Source organism: Podarcis filfolensis (assembly GCF_964270895.1).
Source record: "Podarcis filfolensis genome assembly, chromosome: 2".
NCBI classification, from domain to species: Eukaryota; Metazoa; Chordata; class Lepidosauria; order Squamata; family Lacertidae; genus Podarcis; species Podarcis filfolensis.
In genome coordinates, this window is record NC_139605.1 from 41,401,984 (window position 1) to 41,422,310 (window position 20,327).

Here is a 20,327-nt window from a genome sequence, read left to right on the forward strand (position 1 = left end):
GAAAATTCCAGAGGAAGCCTCAGGTGCTGGCACCAACCACCCCTGGAGCACTGGAGATAAGACAGAGCTGGTGGAAGGGGGGTGGGAATGTGTGGAGGGAGGAATAAGAGAGCAAGGGAGGAATAAGAGAGCAAATAGAGGCACCGGTGCAATAACACAGGAACTAATCTTCTCGATGGCGGAGTCAGAGATGTAGGGGGTGTGGAGCACAGGGGGCTTTCATTTCTCCTTTGAATCATCCCTTTTTAAGCCTCATGTGGAACCAAAGCAGGAAATTCTGCTGTGCATCCTCATGCCTTGAGAAAGACATTTCCCCACCCCCACCTACTCCTCTGCCTCAGGGAAAGAAATACAGTTAAGTAATTCTAAATCTGGACTTCATGGTCTTGGGGTTGCTAATGCTTTGGGGGCTGTAGGTGCACTTACAAACTGGAGGGTCTGCCTTCGACATCTGAGATGCTTCTTCTATTCTCGTGATTGTGCTGTTATAAAATTTTAGGGTGCACACACATAGCAGATACACACTCCACAGTAAATCCAGTCCTTCACCCTTCAAAACTGAGGAAATATTCCCTGAGAAAATTACACTTTATTTTAGCGCATAGAACAATCCACATCTTATCTCTTCTAATGACTTTAAATATTTCCTCCTCAGCCATGAAGCCTAACCAGCCTCACAGGGTTGTTGTGAGGATAAAACATGTATACATGTACAATGGTACCTCAGGTTACAGACGCTTCAGGTTACAGACTCTGCTAACCCAGAAATAGTACCTCGGGTTAAGAACTTTGCTTCAGGATGAGAACAGAAATCGCATGGCGGCAGCGGGAGGCCCCATTAGCTAAAGTAGTACCTCAGGTTAAGAACAGTTTCAGGTTAAGAACGGACCTCCAGAACTAATTAAGTTCTTAACCCGAGGTACCACTGTAATAAGAAACAAACTACCAATTCATTTGAAAGAATAGACATATGGCCTGTGATACCAGATTATATCATATCTATATGCTACTCCTCCTGTAGGCACCTCAGATTGACATACAGGGGGATTCCCATGCAGATTCCCAACAGGGATTTACCAGATTAAGATGTATTCAAATGCTTACAACGTAACAGCAGCACCACACACCCAAGCACTGTCCAATTGCTCTGTGGGCAGATCATCCGTCCCACTGTGGGAGAGATGCACAACTTCCCTGTTTGGATATTACACCAGAAGAAGGACAAAAACAAACACAAGTAATTCTACTTTTCGATGTGGCATCCAAAGATCCACTTCCTGGTTCTCGCCTCCCAAAGAACAAAGAGAAACACTTTCCCTGGGCCTCACGTTGCACCTCACCCGCTGCTCCTCCATGCTCACCCCTGACCCCACACGTGGCCTTTATACCATCTCGCTTGTTCCCAGAGGCCCAGCCGCCTCTTCTTCCCGCCCCTTTCTGGAGCCGCCTGTTCCTGCCCTTGCGGAACAGACAGCTACAGTGCCCACTCCCACTGCTCACATCTGGGCCAGGCAGCACCTTATCGATAGCAAGCATTGATTTGCCCCAGCAGGTCACAGTGTGTCAGGGATCACTGCTGCTGCTGCACAAGGATAGTTTTGGGTTATGGCAGTGGGTTTAAATGAAGGATGGAAACAACTGAACGATGCTCGGTGGACCTGGGTAAACTTTCCTTATAGAAGTTCCTGCTTTCAAACCCTGGCACTGACAACTTAGGGATACTAGGAGGATGGGCTGGAGAAATCACCTGCCCAAGACTCTGGGAGGGGCTGACAGGCAGAGAGTAAGCAGGACAGCACTAGATGGACCATTAGGCTGACAGGGGGGCTGCTGATGCCTCTGATGCAGCAAAACAGAGAAGAAAAAAGCCTTCCCCACACAGAGCATGGCATTACTCATTATGCAAAGCAAGCTGCAGAGCAGAAACTGCCTTCCTGAGAGGAGGCAAGGCAGAACAGCCATCTCAAGCAGTGAAGTTGGGAGGCAATCAACCTTTTGGTGTGCCATCACCTACTCTCTGGAACCCATGAATATTAGACACCATCTGGTCCTTTAATTAATCGTTTCCTGATGGCCCTTTAATTAGTCGTTTCCTTCTTGTAGCCCAAGCAACCTTACTATTTATATATTATCATAATTGTGCAATTGTGATGATGATGATGATGATGGGAAGAAGGAGGAGGAGGAGGAGGAGGAGGAGGAGGAGGAGGAGGAGGAGAATGGGACTGCTTAGGCTTTGAGTAGGAAGCAACTAATTAAATGGCCAGTTGTGCCTGGAAGTTGCCCACAATGATTTATTAAAGATTCAGTAGCAAAGAGAAGTCACAGTTGCATTTTGCCACTCTATATGGGCCCTGTGGTTGTCTTTAAAGTGCCATGTCACACAACTCAGCCACAGGACTGAGCTGCCATTGGATGCCCTGATGGATGAACTTAACAGAAAGCAACCTTGCTTCTCAGCCTCTCTGTGGCTTTTCATGGTATCCCCCTGGACTGGCTTCATAGAATGGGAACTGAGGGACAGAACTGTGTTACAGTGGTTCCAGCCCTTCCTATGGAACTGAGTCCAGACAGGAGCATTGGGAGAACGATTTCTGCTTCCTTGGTGGTTCTATCCCCAGGACTACTGAATATTTCTATGAAGCTGCTGGCAGTGGTCATTAGGAGTCTTGGGGCAAGGGACCATCAGTATACTGACAACACTGAGCTCTATTTCTCCATAGCATCCGACTCAGGAGAGGCTGTGTGAGCCATGGACCAGTGTTTGGATGCAGTGGTGGATGAAAGAAGATAAGCTGAGCTTGAATCCTGGCAAGACTGTGGCACTGTGCGTGAGTGGTTCCTTTGGCAGAGAAACTGGTCAACTCCCTGCCCTGGATGGGGCTGCACCCCCTCTGAAGGAGCAGGTACACAGTTTGGGGGTGCTTCTGGACCCAGCTCAGTCACTGGAGGCCCAGGTAGTCTCGGTGGGTAGAAGCATCTTTTACCACCTGCGATTTCTGCAATAGCCACAGCATTCCTGGACTGGGAAGGCTTGACTGCAGCAGTTCACTGTGCTATTTTGAATGCCCGCTTAGAACATGTTTATTTAGCCTTGCCTATCCAGACACATAAAAAGGGACGCGGGTGGCGCTATGGTCTAAACCACAGAGCCTAGGGCTTGCCAGTCAGGAGGTCGGCAGTTTGAATCCCCATGACGGGGTGAGCTCCCATTGCTCAGTCCAGGCTCCTGCCAACCTAGCAGTTCGAAAGCACATCAAAGTGCAAGTAGATAAATAGGTACCGCTCTGGCAGGAAGGTAAACGGCGTTTCCGTGCACTGCTCTGGTTCACCAGAAGCGGCTTAGTCATGCTGGCCACATGACCCAGAAGCTGTACGCCGGCTCCCTCAGCCAGTAAAGCGAGATGAGCGCCACAACTCCAGAGTCATTCACGACTGGACTTAACAGTCCGGGGTCCCTTTACCTTTACTGTATCCAGACACATCAAAGCTACGCATGTTTTATTTCTTTTTAACTGCTGCAGCTGTTAACCATCTTTTGAACATTTCAAAATGCCTGCTTTCTATCTATAATTTTAATACTTTATATTTTTGTAAACTGCTTAGAGGTTTTGTTGTTTGTTTTACAATCAAGCAGTCTATAGATAGTCTTAAATATAAAAATAAAAATAAATGGAGGGGCAACAGAGAGAACATTGGATGTAGGGATTCGACGGCGATGTCATCTGGCTCTTCTGTAAGAAGTGAGTGAACAAATTAAACCCACCTAGGAGAAAATGGCTTGGAAAGCAGCGCATATCAGCACTCATCAAATATCTTGTAAAGTGGGGAGGAGAACAGCATTTACCACACATTCAGTTCTGGACAGAGGTCTCTAGGATTAAGGGAGCGGTCAATTCTTCTGACCAATTCATTCCCCACATAGCTCCGAGCACATAGTGGTAAGCTGGCAATCTCGCAAGCTTTCTTGGGAACAATGCGTCATCATGAAACACTGTGTGCAAGCAAGGTGGTCTTGTGGGCAGAACAGGTGCGCATGCACATGCAGAAGCACACATGCAAATGTACGCTACGAGGGTTATTTTTAGGGGCTGTGTTACGTTGCGAGTAGCGCTTGCAGTGCAATCCTGACTGGTAGCTCCGGCCTCTTGCCCAGACTCACAATCTGTTCAACATTAAAGGGAAGCAGATGGTTAAGAGGAGGACCCCCTCCCCCCTCCCCACCTTTCAATCGACACACAAAGGCAGCCCAAAGCCTGCTGGAAGCGCCAACCCCCCCAGGAGTAATTTTAATCAGAGAGCCTCAGCCATTCTCGACAAACGCAGGCCCTGGCAACTGATGAAGAGCCAGAGGCTGGTGAATATTCATGTCCCTCTCCCACAGGGAGCTTCCTCAACATGTAGTTGCAGGCACACGAAGGCAGGCACAGCAAGTGGTTGCATGGACAGGTCACGGTGGCTTTCGCTGAACATTTATGCGCATCTAGAGTGGGGTTATGGTTGCACAGAGCTAAGCGGAATGTTCCTCTGCTCCTGGAATATTACAGGAGTGAACCCAGGCAGCACTTGGTGGCAAAGGGAGCATCCACACTTATGCTTGTCCCCTGCCTAGAAATCACAGGTCCGAGCACTTTCCTGCTTGTCCCATGTTCTCTAGGCATGGCTCTGAGCATTTTTGCCCTTTCCCTTTAGCATTAAATCAGAGCTAATGTCAATCCAGAGAAAACCCAATTGACGTTTGCTGATTCAGCAGTAAGCAGGGGCTTCCCCGGGGGAAAGTGGCAGGGCAAGTAGAAGTGCGGATGAGCCCAGGGGTGAAACTAGGCTTTATTTCATCCGGGTCAAAGACTCAGTTTGGCACTCCCAGCATGCACATTTGCGTACACACACATCTTGACACATTTGACTGTGCCTGCAGCTTATAAGCTTCAGCTTGGTAGGAACTGGCTGCAAATTAACTCTGGGAGGTGTCTTCCCTTCTCCCCTCCCCTCTCCCAATTAACCTCTGTCTCCAGGGTTTGTCCCTGTGACATCACCAGGGGCCACCCCTTGGTCTCAGGTTTGGATCCTGAAATCTCAGGGTCAGGGATGCTGCTGATCCGTCAACCCCATTTCCCATTTCCTGTTTTGCTGGCCATCTTAGAAGTGGTTTTCAGAAGATACTCTGTGAACCTTTTGGGCTAAAGGGTGGGCTATTAATGCCTTGGAGGCTTCACCCAGGGCAAAAAACAACAACACCCCAGCTAGCACCCCCTGTAGCCACCCCTTGTAGCCATGGTACTGGATGAGCCAGTGGATCCATGGCACTGGATGATACAAATGGGGAAAGGGATCAATGCTCAGCTGCTTTGATCAATTCCCCCAGGAAGGAAGCTCCTCTTCGTCTCCTTACAAAACATACACAGGCCACATGCTAAATGCGGGTGGATGCTCACATGCATCACTGCATGGTCCATTGACGCTCTCCCTTAAGAGACAACAAGAGTGATTACATTTTCTCAGCCTAGCCTAGAACAGAATAATAATAATATATAATAATAATTTATTATTTCTACAATGCCCATTCGGCTGGGTCTCCTCAGCCACTCTGGACGACTTCCAACAGAAGGTTAAAAATACATTAAAACATCAGTTATTAAAAACTTCCCTAAACAGGGCTGCCTTCAGATGTCTTGTAAATGTCAGATAGTTGTTTATTTCTTTGACATCTGATGGGAGGGTGTTCCACAGGGCGGGCGCCACTACCACTACCACAGAAGTCAACAAATCAGTTGCATTCAGTGAAATGGCTGCTGATGCAAAAGGGGAAGGCCCAAACCGGACGTCATTCAAATCTATGATAAGCCTGAACCCACTCAATTTACTTCTCCAGTCCATTGTTTCTAGAGGAAGTTGGGGTTTTTCACACAAGAACTCTGCCCAATCTAAAATCCACACTTGGAATAAAAATTCAGCTGTGTTCATAGCTGTAGGGTGGCCAGATTGACTAAAAGGTAAAGGTAAAGGAACCTCTGACAATTAAGCCCAGCCGCAAACAACTCTGGGGTTGCGGCGCTCATCTCGCTTTACAGGCCGAGGGAGCCAGCACTTGTCCGCTTTCACAGACAGTTTTTCCGGGTCATGTGGCCAGAATGACTAAATCGCTTCTGGTGAAACCAGAGCAGCGCACGGAAATGCCGTTTACCTTCCTGCCGGAGCTGTACCTATTTATCTACTTGCACTTTGACATGCTTTTGAACTGCTAGGTTGGCAGGAGCTGGGACTGAGCAACGGGAGCTCACCCTATCACAGGGATTTGAACCGTGACCTTTCGATAGGCAAGCCCAAGCGGCCCAGTGGTTTAACCCACAGTGCCACCCGCGTCCAGATGGACTACTACACCCTTAATAGTTGTGCGGAGGAGGGGTTTGGGGCAGGGGTAACTTGTGGTTCAGCACTAGCAACTCAATAGTGGAAGACCTTCAGAGTATCTAGAAGATCAAATCAGGAAGGTTGAACCCCAACTGGTCCCAGTCCTAGGTAGGGCTGGACCACCTGGTATATGATCCTCTTAGTGCAACATGAGAAGATAGTCCAAAGACTTCTAGGAATAGCCTCTCTCCTCTCATGCCTGCCCATCTTGCAAGCTGCTGTTTGGCCTGGCAGAGGAGATAACTGCACACCATTTCTGATCTGGCAGGTGCCACCCCTGGCACAAATAATACTTTTGTGCTGGGAAAGGCACTTGATATGTGAGGATTGGAACAAGAGCTGGGGTTGCTTTTTTGGCTTCGCAGTGTTATTTCCTGCGCAAATGTTTGTCAGGGGTGTTTAATGCTAGGCCACTTTGACACCATCCCTGCCAATTGGTGCCTATGAAATGAAGCGACACATTTGCGCATATAGATAGATAGATATGTGGGATCTATGCACCACCGTCAAATCATACACCTGATTATGCACATGAGCACTTTCAGGAGCAGCTGCAAGGAGGAAAGCAACTGGGAAATGGGGCTGATCTTGTCCTAACATTTGCACTAGCTGGTTCCCTTTTCATGCCGTTCACATGCTACAGTGACTGGTAAAGGAGATTGGTCTTGGCTCGACGGCATTTCTATTTTTCAACACACACTGAGTGCTGGGAAATGATGCCTCTTGGCGGATCGGTTTACCCAGGGCAATTGGACTACACACAAAAGAGCACTCTAGCCTTGACAAAAGGATGCTGTGGCCATGAATTTGTGTCCAAGTGGATGGAACTAATTGGTCCCTAATGCGGGACCATCCATATTGGCTTTTGAGTACGGAAGCACTCCAGGGGACAGTTAACGGTGTGTGGTTATAACTGTGCAATGTTTTAGCCCTACATCAGAATAATTTCAGCAGGATGTGCTCCCCCCACCCCAACCCCCATCCCCACCAGGACTAAGAGCTTTTCCTCTTCCATATACAGCATTAAATCCAAGTCACAGCAGTAGTGACAGCAACAAGAATGTGGGATGCCAGACTGCCACTGTTTTCAAGAAAAAGTTTAGATTTGTACAATTTAAGCTGATTAAAGCACTCTAGCACTGGTGCAACAAATCCACTTTAAAAACAACAACAGACAACCCAGCAGACTTCTTGTGGTTAGGAAAGCACACTGGAAATGAATGAATGATTAATGGGAAGACACATAAACACCCTGCAAGCAAGTCGCGATGGATGCTCCCCAAAGACTGGACTAACTTTTGTTTAAGTTTTGTGCAAGCAAATCAGGATGGATTCTGTATAAGCAGTTCGCCTGGAGGCGCCCATAATTGCCCAGGCAGGCACGAAGGATATCACACACAGAGACCAATGATTTTCAGGTCATAAAAGAAGGGAAATGACTCATCTTTCAAGTCTGTATGTTTTCATGGGATTTTTGTGGACTAAACTCGCAATTCTAAACACATGTACCAGGATGTCAACTAACCAAATTTAATTGGCATATACCTCTGGGTTAAAATGCTTCCGATTGCTCACTGCCCCATGAAAAAAAGAGGAATGGCAAAAACAAAAGCTGCTTGTTTTTGAAGCAAATGCTTCTTTACTTGGTCCCCCCCTCCCTTGTTATTTTCTTCTGCAAGGCATCCACAGCTCTTTAAAGTTCCTGGTGATTATTTGGGGGAATTAAGCGATTTTGCAAATCAGGTCAAATTTGGCTTTCACGATGCATTATTACTAATTTAATTAAAGTGCCTCTTGCCTTGGAAACTTTAAATGCGGAGATTAAAACACACAATCCAAGGACACTACAAAACTGTTAATTAACAGCTAACCTAAATACATGCAGCTTGCATGACACCCTGAAAATGACTAGCCTGGAGCTCTGGCAGACCTACAAGGGAGCAAATCCCAAAGATGGGACCCCTCCAGAGAAACATCTGGCACAAAGCAGAGGGTGAACTCAGCTCCAGGGTAATTTGATTGACTACAGTGGAGAAACACACATGAAGCTTTTCAAGTTGAAGTCTTGACAGCAAGCGCATTCCGGGGGCTCTAGATGTCCATGACAGCTTGAGAATTCCAGATCTTCAAAGACGTTCTACAATGTGAATTTCAGCCATCTCCTCACCCTGATACCTGTTTTTAACCACCTCAGGAAAAATCCGACTCAAAGTTGCAAAGGATGGCATGCAAACTTCTGACAGTCCTTGCGGTTCCACATGCAGTCCATAGGATCATTGTCAGTGGTCCTAAGTGACTTCATCCCAGTTTGCATGAAGGAATGATGGAAAGCTGCATGCAACCCGCTGTGGTTTTACAACGCCACTCAAATAATTGACTGACAGCCGAATTCCAGAAGTCGTTTGGAAGGCCTGTGTGGAGCTTAGCCCTTAGGGTTCCCAAGCCAGTTTTCCTGCTTGCTGAATCTCAAGCCCCATGCTAGGCTTGCCAATTGTGCTTGCCAGTGTTATTATACCAGTGGCTGCTGTGGTATACATGGAAAACATTAGTGCACATCTCTGAATTTTAGTGTGTGTGCCAGGGAACCATGACTGGGTCCATGCCTCCCTGACACATACCCACTGGGTGTCTGGAGATGCGCGATGCCTTCCCTGTGCTGCAGACAGCAGTGCAAAACTGGTGCACCCATGAAACCCACGACTGCTGCGTAAAAGGTGAAGCAACCGATCTGGCCCCACCCATGAAGAGTAAGAACTTTGACGCAGCTGTGCCTGGTAGGGGTGCTGGATTTATTTGGAAGCCAGCGTTGCTGCTGGAAGGGGGAGGGGCAACACCAAAGGGGTGTTTCAGGAGCAGAGCACCTAAGCCCCAACAATTGGTGCATGCAAAAATGGGTCACCTTGTGTCATTGGCACATCGGATGATGGGAAGGGGTTGGCCCCATCCACCTGTCACACTTGGCCCACGGAGCGTGCGTGGAGAAAAGGATCCAGTCAGATCTCTGAACGAAGGGCTACAAAGAAGGAGAAAGGAACTGCATACAGAGTAGGGCTTTTTCTTTTCTTTTCTTTTCTGTGACTGTCTCATCTTCCTTATACAGTGGTACCTCGGGTTACATACGCTTCAGGTTACAGACTCCGCTAACCCAGAAATAGTGCTTCAGGTTAAGAACTTTGCTTCAGGATGAGAACAGAAATCAGGCTCCGGCGGCGCATCGGCAGCAGGAGGCCCCGTTAGCTAAAGTGGTGCTTCAGGTTAAGAACAGTTTCAGGCTAAGTACGGGCCTCTGGTACGAATTAAGTACTTAACCCGAGGTACCACTGTAATATCAAGCTTTGCCCTTGGTCTGTTAGAAGAGCTTCCCACCCCCAGGCTGGTTAGGCAGCTTTGGATCTCCAGAATTAATTTTTCTAAGCAGCAGCAGCAGCAGCAGCAGCAGCAGCAGAAGCAGCAGCAGACATCCGCTTGCACTTCCTGTCTCTACGGAACAAGCTCCCGCCTCGGCACTAGCTGTTTTGACATGAGGCCTTTCACAGAAATAATTGAAGAATCTGGGAGGAATCCTGCCCTCCCACTTCCAAGGAAACTCCGTTAGCTGATTCATACTCACTTCCCTTTGGGAAGAAGCATTTTGATCGTAGTAATGTAAAGTTTTAGTCAAGCCTATTACTATGATGCAGCTCATTCTCTCTATTTATCAATAGCTTTATTAAGTCTGTTCCTAAAGGGATAGCGTTGGCTTACACCTCTCATTTTAATTCTTCGCATGAACAGGATTAAACCCACTCATGACAGCATCTTCTGATCCAGCATCAGTAGCTAGGATAGTATACACATTCACCCTGTAATTTGACGAGCTTAAGGCTATAATCTTAGTATCATGTATATACCATGCTGACTCTCCAAAGTGCTTTACACTTTTAGCACATGGGGGATCTGTGCATGGGTGCTCAACCACATTGCGATGCTCCTCTGGGCCTTCCTGAATTGTTGGGATGTGTCTTTTGAGCTGGGTGGCGATGCACACCCTTTCCCCACGGTGGCTCTCTGCTGTGTGAGACCATCTCCATGTGTCCACAGCAAAAGCAGAACCGATGAGTGCTCCAAAAGTGGTGGCACTGAATCAGCTGCTTAGTTGAGATATGAACCTGGCTTTGTAGCTCTCACAGTCATCGGACGCCATTGGCACCATCAGCAAGAGTGTCTTTTAAAAAGGAGATTGCAGGCACTGGGGCACCTAATCTGGATCAGGACCCTGGCATGGAGGGTGGGGACACTTTCCCGCCATTTTGGCCCCAATCCATATCAAGATTTACACACTTACAACTTACTTTTTAAAAAAAGCATTTTGCAGAACTAATAATTTGTCCAGCCTGGCCCTCAGTTAAATGTTTCATCTATTGGAATTTGTTGAGTTCATGGGAGGAGAAGGAATGAAAGATAATAATAATAATAATAATAATAATAATAATAATAATAATAATGCTGCAATATTATTGTCGAACGCCTTGGTACTCACATGTTTTGGCACCTGAATGCCGCAAACCCAGAAGTGAGTGCTCTGGTTTGCGAACATTCTTTGGAACCCGAACATCCAACAGGGCTTCCGCGGCTTCTGATTGGCTGTAGGAAGCTCTTGCAGCCAATTGGAAGCCATGCCTTGGTTTTCAAACATTTTCGGAAGTCAAATGGACTTCCAGAACAGATTCTGTCCGAGAACCAAGGTACGACTGTAATAATAACAACAGTTGCTGATCTTTTGAAATAAATGTGTGCCCCATGATACAGACTGAGCCTTGCCATCTTAATTTCTGCATGGGGCCTGTGCATTATTGAGCAAGGTAGTAAGTCTGGGGTTTCCATCCATTAACATCCTTTTTCGTAAATTGCTCCCTCCTCTTTCCTAGACATGACTAATTGTGCATTGATTCCAGCCACCAGCTCTGGCACTTGTTTCCACTGGATCAACTTGGCATGGGAGGTACTCCACAAACAATAGATTCTTTTTTAAAAAAGAAAAGAAAAGAAAAAAACACAACAAAAATAAAATCCAGGGATTGCTTGAACAAAATGGCCTGAGCATCCTCAGCCACCACCAGAGCCAACAAAAGGCGCAGCGCCCCCCCCCCCCCGCTCCCCCTACACCTCTCCCCCACCTCCTCGCCTGCCCCCAGGGAGGGCTCCTTTGCCTAATTCCCTTTCCATGCTTCTCCTCGCCTGCATGAGCTTAGCCTTTTCTCTCCTCATTTCCACACTGGAAGCTGGGGAAATGACAACGCTGTCCTTTCGAGAGAGCCTTGTTGTTCTAAGGCAGTTTAATGTGAGACCCGAAAATGTGATTTCTCCCTGCCTTTGTGCGGGGTTAAGTGTGTTAGGGAGGCAGAGCCAGCGTCAGCAGCGCACCCTGGCAGAAGCATGAAAAGGTCAGCTTAGCTCTCCAGTAATCAGCGCCCAATGCCTGCCTGTGTGCCTGAATACGATATCGCCCTGCCCTGCAGTTACAATTAACCCCTGAAGAACCCCAATCTAGCAATGAGCCCCAGCAGAACACATTGCCCGCACCCCCATCCTTTTGAAGGAAACAAGGGCTGCCTTTTCCGAGCCCACTCCCTAAATTAGTCGGGGGGTGGGGGTTATAGGAGAGGGCTAGATGATAGCTAAGGATGTGGGGAAAGTCATGAATAATGTAAGTCTCCCTAGACACAGCTGGGTAACTAAGCCTGTGAGCCACTGATACATACAACCTCCTTCCTCTGTCTCTCCCCATAAACAGGGGCCTCCTCCCACACCCGTTTGCACAAGTCACAGTTGGGTTATTTGGCATAATTAGGCTCCATTTTCAAGCACACCTATTGCTAGCAACAGAAGGAAGGGGGTGGCCTTACGGAAAGAGCGAGAGATTGGAGCAGCTCAAGCAATCTATGTCCTATTCCTGGCCGTAACGTAGATTTTCCTTGATGGCCTTTGGCTATTGGTGTAATTCCTCTCCTATGACTGCTTCTCACTAATAAAATTAAAATAACATCTCCTTACAGTGCAGGGGAAGTTTTCTAGAGACACATTTGTTTTTTATATGTCTAGACCTGACCTACCAAAGTGCCATCTATGGTATTACACTCAGGCACAAAACTAGTTTATGCCAGTACAGTTATGGGCCTTTTAAAAATGGACCCGGCAAAATCGATAATGATAAAGGTAACATTAAAAAGGAGTAGAATTAATACCCCCAAGCCCATGTTTAGTAGGGGGGCAGGGAGGACAAAGAAGGGACTGGAGCCAAGACAGACGTGCTGACATGTTAACATGACCAATTAAGTGAATTAAATGAAAAAGAGCAGTTTTGATGAAATCTGACCATCAGGCCAAATCCTGATGAAGATGAGTGAGTTGTGGCTTGGGCAAAGCCTGTTAAGACTCCAAATGGCACTGGGAACAATTTTCCATCTTACAGCAAGGGGGGGACTGATGTTTTCAGTGCCTAGGTCTGAGGCAGCATCTAAGAGCCAGCTAGAGTAATATCAGTTTGGCCATGGGGGATCAACTTGTTTTTAAGAGAAAACTCCAAAGCATTCAATTATGTGTACCTGAGCCGTGAGAGAGAGGGAGTCAAGACCTTGAGAAAGGCAGCTGATCCATAGGCTTAGAGATGCATTTAATGGACATGTCTAGCATGGGATTCTTAAAAGAAGAGGTGCTGGGGTTGAATATATGACCAGATGTCATGTCTTCTGTCCCAGAAGCCTTTAACTCTCAAAGCCAGATGTGCAAAGGCTGTTATTGGGCAAGGGAAAGACAGCCCGATTAAGCTCAGAGCCACTGTCTTCATTACTACTTCCTCTTTTAAGGCTGAGCCCTGACATCCTAGACAATTCCGAGGCTAAGTTCTAATTGGCATTCAAATATATTACCAAAAAAACTAATGGGTTGGCACTTTCTTTTCTTCTTCTTTTTGCATTTTGCTAGCAAGGCAGCTTGCAAAAGTAACTCCGCCTTGCCACGGTTTGCAGGTGGGAAAGCTGAGATCTGGGAGAGGGGAGACTTGTTGGCATATGCTTGAGGGTAATAAGCCATCATTGCCATCACGATATCCCTAAGCCAATTTAAAAGGAACTCCCTTCAGCATGGCAACAAGAGTAGATCTTTCCATGCCGCTCAATTCCTTGCTGGGAAGGCCAGAATGACAGATAGTCATGGACAGTTGCACCAAATCTCAGAACAAAATCCTTTCCCCCCCACCCCCTGTCTGCAGCCAAGGTACTTTTTGGTGCTGAGCATGCTAAACCACTGTGCCAGAAACCCACAAGCCCTGTGGAAACTGTGGTAGTCATCATGCTGCTTCCAGCTAGTCCAGGCTAGTTCAATGGAAGGCTGGGAGATTTAAAATCAACAGAGGAGCATGGTCTGAACAAAACAGCAACCGTGCCTCAGAAATCCTGCACTAGGTGGTATCTTTTTCTCTGGGCAACCCTTAACCTGCTCCCTCCCTCTTTCCTACCCAATTCCAATTAAGTTCCACAGCTGTGGGGAAAGCTCCTAGGAAGGCAAAGCTCTCCAGGCTACATCACTTGTTGCAACCAAACCCAGACGCAGATTCTCCTCTTGCAAAGGCCTTGCTGGAACACACTCTACATTTAGTGAGCTGTTTCCAGCACTAAACAAAAGAAAGCCAAGAAAAGAGCCGGGAAGCCACTCCAGCCATTCCCCCCTTTTTTTAATCCTCCCCGCAACAAGCAGGTTTGTCTCAGCCCATTTGCATCCGTTCTCCCTTCCTTTGTGCGCACTTTATCTAATTTAGATTGTAAACTCTTCAGGGCAGGAACCTGGCTCTGCCTAATAAATTATGAAATGAGTCTGCCACGAGATAATAGCGAGCAATCAAATCTTGCCTTTTTGGTAGCCCACTGAGCTATTACGCCCTAAAGGAAGCAGGGGGAAAATAAATAAAAGATCCACCAGCATAATTACCATCAAAGTCTCTCCCCATCCCCCTTATCCTCCACCCCCGGCATAATCATCCAGTACTGAGAGTCTGGCGCCGTTTAACATGGCTAAAAGGCTGGCCCAGTTGTCATAAGTCAAGGAAATGCAACCTTTCCACAGTCACCAAAAGCACTGAAACTGCCTTTACCTGTGACGGTCACCAGCATGGAGGCCACCAAAGGACGATTGTTGTCCAGCTTGCGACTCAGCCGGAGTTCCCCACTAGTCTGGTTGACAATCAACAAGTGCAGCTCATTTCCTCGTTCAAAGGTGTAGAACAGTCTGTCAGATGCATCTGGGTCATACGCAGGGATCTTCCCTATAACCCCAGAAGGGAAGGTGTTGGATTTGTTGGAGACGTAGTTGTTAAAGAGAATCTGGAAGTTTTTAAGAATGGGGCTGTTATCATTCTGGTCAATGAGCTTGATGTGGACTGTGGCTCTGCTGACCAGGGGGGCAGAGGTGGCCTGGACTACAATCACATACTCTGCCTTGCTCTCATAGTCCAGGTCAATCAGGGCTGTGAGCTCACCTGAAAATATGTCCATCTGGAAAATTTCAGGGATGTTGCCTTCCACAATCTGATACATGATCTGTGCATTGGGCCCTTCATCTGGATCAACAGCTGTAATCTGAGCCACCACAGAGCCCACAATGCTATTTTCCTTCACTAAAACCTCGAACTCTTCAGCTGGGAAGACAGGAGCATTGTCATTCACATCTTGCACGGTAACTTGAATATGGACAGGTGTCCTCTGGGGAGGGATGCCTCTGTCCACGGCATAGGCAGTGAGTTCGTAGACCGGGATGCTCTCCCTGTCCAGTCTGCGGACAGTGCGGATAATCCCAGACGTGGGTTCTATTGTGAAATCTCCATCCCCATCATCCCCATTCTGGAAGGTGTACTGCACTCGTCCGTTGGCATGGGCATCCCGGTCCGTGGCGGAGATCTGGAGCACGCTGGTGAAGGGAGGGCTGTCTTCCGAGATGATGCCTTGGTAGTGAGCACTAACAAACTGAGGGGCATTGTCATTGACATCGTTCACCATGATTTCTACATAGGTGGTGTCTGCTTTCTGAGGGATGCCGTTATCTTTGGCTGTAATGGCCAGGGTGTAGGTCACTTGGTCCTCATAATCCAACTGTGCTTGCAACGTGATGGCACCAGTGTCTGCATCAATGCGAAACTGAGGAATGTTGTCCTCCAAGTAGTAGGTAATCCTGGCATTTTCCCCTACATCATCATCAGTGGCACTGATCACCACCACAGTGCTGCCGACAGGGCGGTCCTCGTTAACACTTACTGAGTAATGGGCGCTCTGGAACACTGGCCGATGGGTGTTGGCATCAGTGATGTTGATATGGACATGACAAGTGTCATGCAAAGTCCGGTCAGAGGCTGTCACTGTCAGCACAAAGCGCCTCTCCTGCTTGTAATCCAGGGGCAAAGAGAGGGTGATTAGTCCCACTCCTGCCTGGGTACTGATGGCAAAACGGTTCCGGGTGTTCCCACCTGTTACCTGATAGCTGATGGCACTGTTCACATCCCGGTCAATTGCCGTGACACTCAGAACACTGGTCCCCACGGAAGCATCTTCGTTGAGACGGATAAAATATTCTTTCTGGGTAAATTCAGGCCGATTGTCATTTACATCCATTACAGTGATGGTGACACTTGCAGAGGCAGACAACGCAGGGGAGCCATGATCCCGGGCCTCTACTCCAAAGAAGTAGTGCTCCACTGTTTCTCGATCCAAGGGGCCACTCACAGTAATCCACCCAGTGGCACTGTTCACCACAAAGGGGGTGTCAGATGAGACCCCAGTGAGTTTGTACTCCAGGCGAGAGTTCTCTCCATAATCTGCATCCACAGCCTGGATGTGGATCACCGAGTGGCCAAAAGGGGCATTTTCTAACACTGATATTTGAAAAGGGGTGCTGACAAAGATGGGAGCATGATCATTGATGTCCACTACTTGGATGCTGATCATGCCTGTGTTGTTGGACAGAGGAGGCCGCCCTGCATCCTGGGCACGTATCCTCAGTGCATATTCCCGCTCAACCTCAAAATCCAAAGGAGCCACTACCTGTATTTCCCCAGTCACACTGTCAATGGAAAACTGGCCCCTGCTGTTCCCACTGATGATGTTATAATGAACTAAAGCATTGTTGTCTTTGTCCAAGTCAGTGGCAGTAACTCTCAAAATTTCCGAGTGGGGTCTGATATCCTCTCTTACCTGGACTATGTACCGCTTCTCACTGAACTGTGGGACATTGTCATTCTCATCAAGGACTGTGATATAGACTCTAACTGTGGCCGATCGAGGGCCAGGCTCCTTACCTTGATCATTTGCCTCCACCACTAAAGAATATTTCTCCATTTTCTCCCTGTCCACTTGCCCACTGGTGGTGATCAGCCCTGACCGGGAGTCTATTTCAAAGACAGAGTGAGCTGCTTGCTCATTTACAAAACGATACCTGATGTTGGCATTGGGTGGGGAGTCCACATCTGTGGCCCTCAGCTGTAAGATAGGGTAGCCCTCTTCAACATTTTCTCGGATAGTCTCTCTGTACTCACTCTGCTCAAATACTGGATTGTGGTCATTCCTGTCTGCCACTGTAATGGCAACCATGGTGGTGGCAGAAAGACGGGGAGCCCCGTGATCCACCGCAGTCACTCGAAAGTAGTGCAGGTCCATATTTTCTCTGTCCAAAACTTCAGTGGTGGTGATGAGGCCATTTTGGGAATCGATACTAAACAACTCCAGGGACCTGCTGTTCATCAGGGCATCCATGGAATAGAGCAGGCGCCCACCTTCACCTGAATCGGGGTCTTGGGCTGCCATCGTGATCACAGGGGTCCCGGGAGGCTGGTTTTCGGCCACTTGGACCTGGTAATTATACTGAGGGAAGAGCGGGTGGCGATTGGCTGCTCTCCGAGTCCTTAGCAAAGGGAGCAATGCCCCCTCTCTCCTCCGTTTCTTGGCACACGAGGAATGGGTTAGCTCATTCTGCATAGTTGGGTGAGTAGGTTTTAGCGGCAGGTAGGGAAAGAAGTCTGGAGTGGAGGGACTCCTAAAACCCACGCCGAAACAAAGAGTTTGTAAACAGCCTTTGGTGGAGTCGAGCGGGTGGAAGAGAAGGCAGAGCTCCGGCTTCCTCCGTTCTCCGTCTGGGTGGGCGCCCAGCGAGACGCCGGGAGCTGTCCTGCGCGGTGGTGGTGCTGAAACAGCTCCTGCCCAACCTCTCCCTCCCCAAGGCTGGAGGCTGCATTGCTCCTGGCCGGCTCCGCAGCACTCGCCGCCGGCACAGCGACGGGAAGCCCCCGGGTGCCCCGCTTGCCCCGCGCGGAGCTGGAGGCAGGTCAGCAAGGCGAGCCACCCGCAGAAGGGCGAGCGGGAAAAAGAAGGGAGGCGCATTCTCGAGAGCCAAAGGGGCTTCGCCGGCGTCGCGGCTCCTCTCGTCGCTCTTGTGTCAGATCTCAGCAGCCCACGCGCGTCCGTGTCGTTCCACACGCGGGGAAATCTTTGCCCGCAGAGGCGCACTCGCCGGCTCCGGGTGTGGAGACCCGGTGCGCGCAGGCGGGATTGGGATGGGGCCGCCCGGCTAGTCTCTCTATAAGCTCCATTGTCCGGCTTTCCGACGCCGGGCTTGCAAGGGCTGGAGAAGGTGCCCGCCTGCTCCCAGTCCGCCCCGAGCCTGGCTCGCTGGAGAAGGCATTCCCGGGTAGTCCGGTGGCACCACCACGCCGGGCGTGGGGGATCCGGAAGAAGTGCGGAAGCGTTTATAATCCACAAGCAGCGGGAGCAGCTGCCCCACGCCCCCGGGGCGCTCGCTGGACGCCGGCTCCTCTTCTTATCCGGCGGTGGGGTCACGTAGCCAGCCCAGGAGGCACCGCCGGCCCCCGGCGGGGGCTGAGAGAAGGTGCCGTCGCAGCCCCAGCCGCCCCCTCGGGCACTGGCTACGGAGGAGGCTCCCCACCGTCCCCCGACGAGAGCGCAGCAGCGCAGCTCGCAGCTCGGCCCTCCAGGCGCAGCCAAGCGGGCGCAGCCCAAGCCCCCTCTGTCCGACGGCTCCCCCAGGCTGAGGGGAAACAAAGGGAGGAGAAGGAGCAGCAGCAGCCCCAGCCGGCGGCACTGGCGAGGACGGCGGCGGCAGCGGTTTGGTAGTCCCGGCTGCTGCTGCTGCTGCCGCCGTTCAGCCATGGTCCCTCGGCCCCTTCCCCGCCCCCCTGCCCGGGCCTGGCGCTGCTCCGGCCCCGCCTCGCCTCTGGCTCTGCCCCCTTCTCCGCCTGCGCCGCCGCCGCCACCACCATCTATCTAGAAGCGGCGGCGGCTCCTGCCTTCCCTGCGGGCCTGGCTGCTCCGCGGCGGCGGCGGCAGCATCGCCTCCTCCCGCAGCCCCAACATGGCTCCCGGCTGCCCCGATGGTCCGCTCCGCCCTCCCTCCCACTCCCTGCCGTGGTAGCGCCCACCCGTCTGGCGTAGGCGGCTGAAGCCACCGCCTCCGCCATCTTCGCTGTGGGCAGGTGGGATCGGAAGGGAAGGGGTTGGAGGAGGAAGAGGAGGAGGAGGGGTCGTCTGGCTGAGGCTGGCGGAAGGTCTCGTCGGGGCTGGAAGGGGGCGTGCCCGCCGCGACGCCGGGCTTGGCTAAGCGCTCCGAGGGCGCCGAGAGCTGTCCGACGTGCTGATCTAGAACTATGCTTTGGGCTGTTTAGGAAATAGGTGGGGTCTCCGCTGGAGTCGTTTGGGGAGAATTAGATGGGGTAGAACGCGCCATCAAGACGCTGGTGTAGAGGCAAGGAGCGGACTCTTTTGAGAACTCGATCTCATTGCTTTGGCCCTAGGGGCATATGTTCAAAGTTCTCACAATGCAAGGTTATCCTGTAGCACAATCTAAACAGTTTTTTGTACACACACAGGTAGGGTGAAGTGGGTACCCACCTGTTTAATGCAGGCATGCAAAAGGTAAAGAAGGTTAAGGTAAAGGACCCCTGGATGGTTAAGTCCAGTCAAAAGTGACTATGGGGTGAGGTGCTCATCTTGCTTCAGGCTGAGAGAGCCTGCATTTGTCCACAGACAGCTTTCCGGGTCATGACTAAACCACTTCTGGCGCAATGGGACAGATGACGAGTGCCAGAGTGCACAGAAACACCATTTGCCTTCCTGCCACAGTGGTACCTATTTATCTACTTGCACTGGTGTGCTTTTGAACTGCTAGGTTGGCAGAAGCTGGGACAGAACAACAGGAGCTTACCCCCTCACATGGATTTGAACCACCGACCTTCCTATCAGCAAGCCCAAGAGCCTCAGTGGTTTAGATCACAGCGCCACCCGCAGGCATATGGGCATTATGCACCAGGTTAGTGATTGAAATGAATCAGCTGAGTGGTTATTTTCCCAGATTAGAGCAGAGAACAATGGTTAGGTGGTATATGCTGTTTACTTTTATTTAAAAAGAAAAAAGGCACCAGCTATTTTTTTCTATCCCAACAAAAGTAGTTCCAGACTACTTTTTAAAATATCATTAGTCTATAAGAAATGAGACATTCAGGCTAACAGATCTGCCTCCAGATCCCATGCTTGTTTGTTCAGAAGTAAATCCCACCAAGACCAATGAGGTTTGTGCCCATGTGTGAGTGCTGAGGACCAAAGACTTAATTAGATCTCCATTCATTAAGAGCATTCAATGAAGCTTGGTGTGCTCCTGGCCACAGTGAAGCAAGTTGTTTCTACAGGATTAGAATATGTTGGAGGGGCCAGGGGAATGAAAGATCTAGAGACAAATTATACGACACTGGAAGATTATAAGGATGCCAAAATTAGCATAGCTGCTGAAGATGACGGTGGCAATATGTTTGGGGGAAGAATGAGGATCAGAGGGGCAGGTTGAGGAAGGTAACCTCACTGGAGGGCAGCAAAGAATAAAGCTACAGG

The 20,327-nt window shown here is 49.5% G+C and overlaps 1 protein-coding gene across 1 annotated transcript in view; it reads right to left on the reverse strand.

The window, feature by feature from the left end:
• CELSR3 (cadherin EGF LAG seven-pass G-type receptor 3) overlaps positions 1-18,810 on the reverse strand; it is an 86,337-nt gene extending 67,527 nt beyond the window's left edge. Inside the window, exon 1 of the mRNA XM_083602814.1 lies at positions 14,540-18,810. Coding sequence (XP_083458940.1) covers positions 14,540-18,596 — 4,057 coding nt within the window. The 5' untranslated portion in view covers positions 18,597-18,810. The remainder of the gene's footprint in view (positions 1-14,539) is intronic.
• Between the last annotated feature and the right edge of the window lie 1,517 nt (positions 18,811-20,327).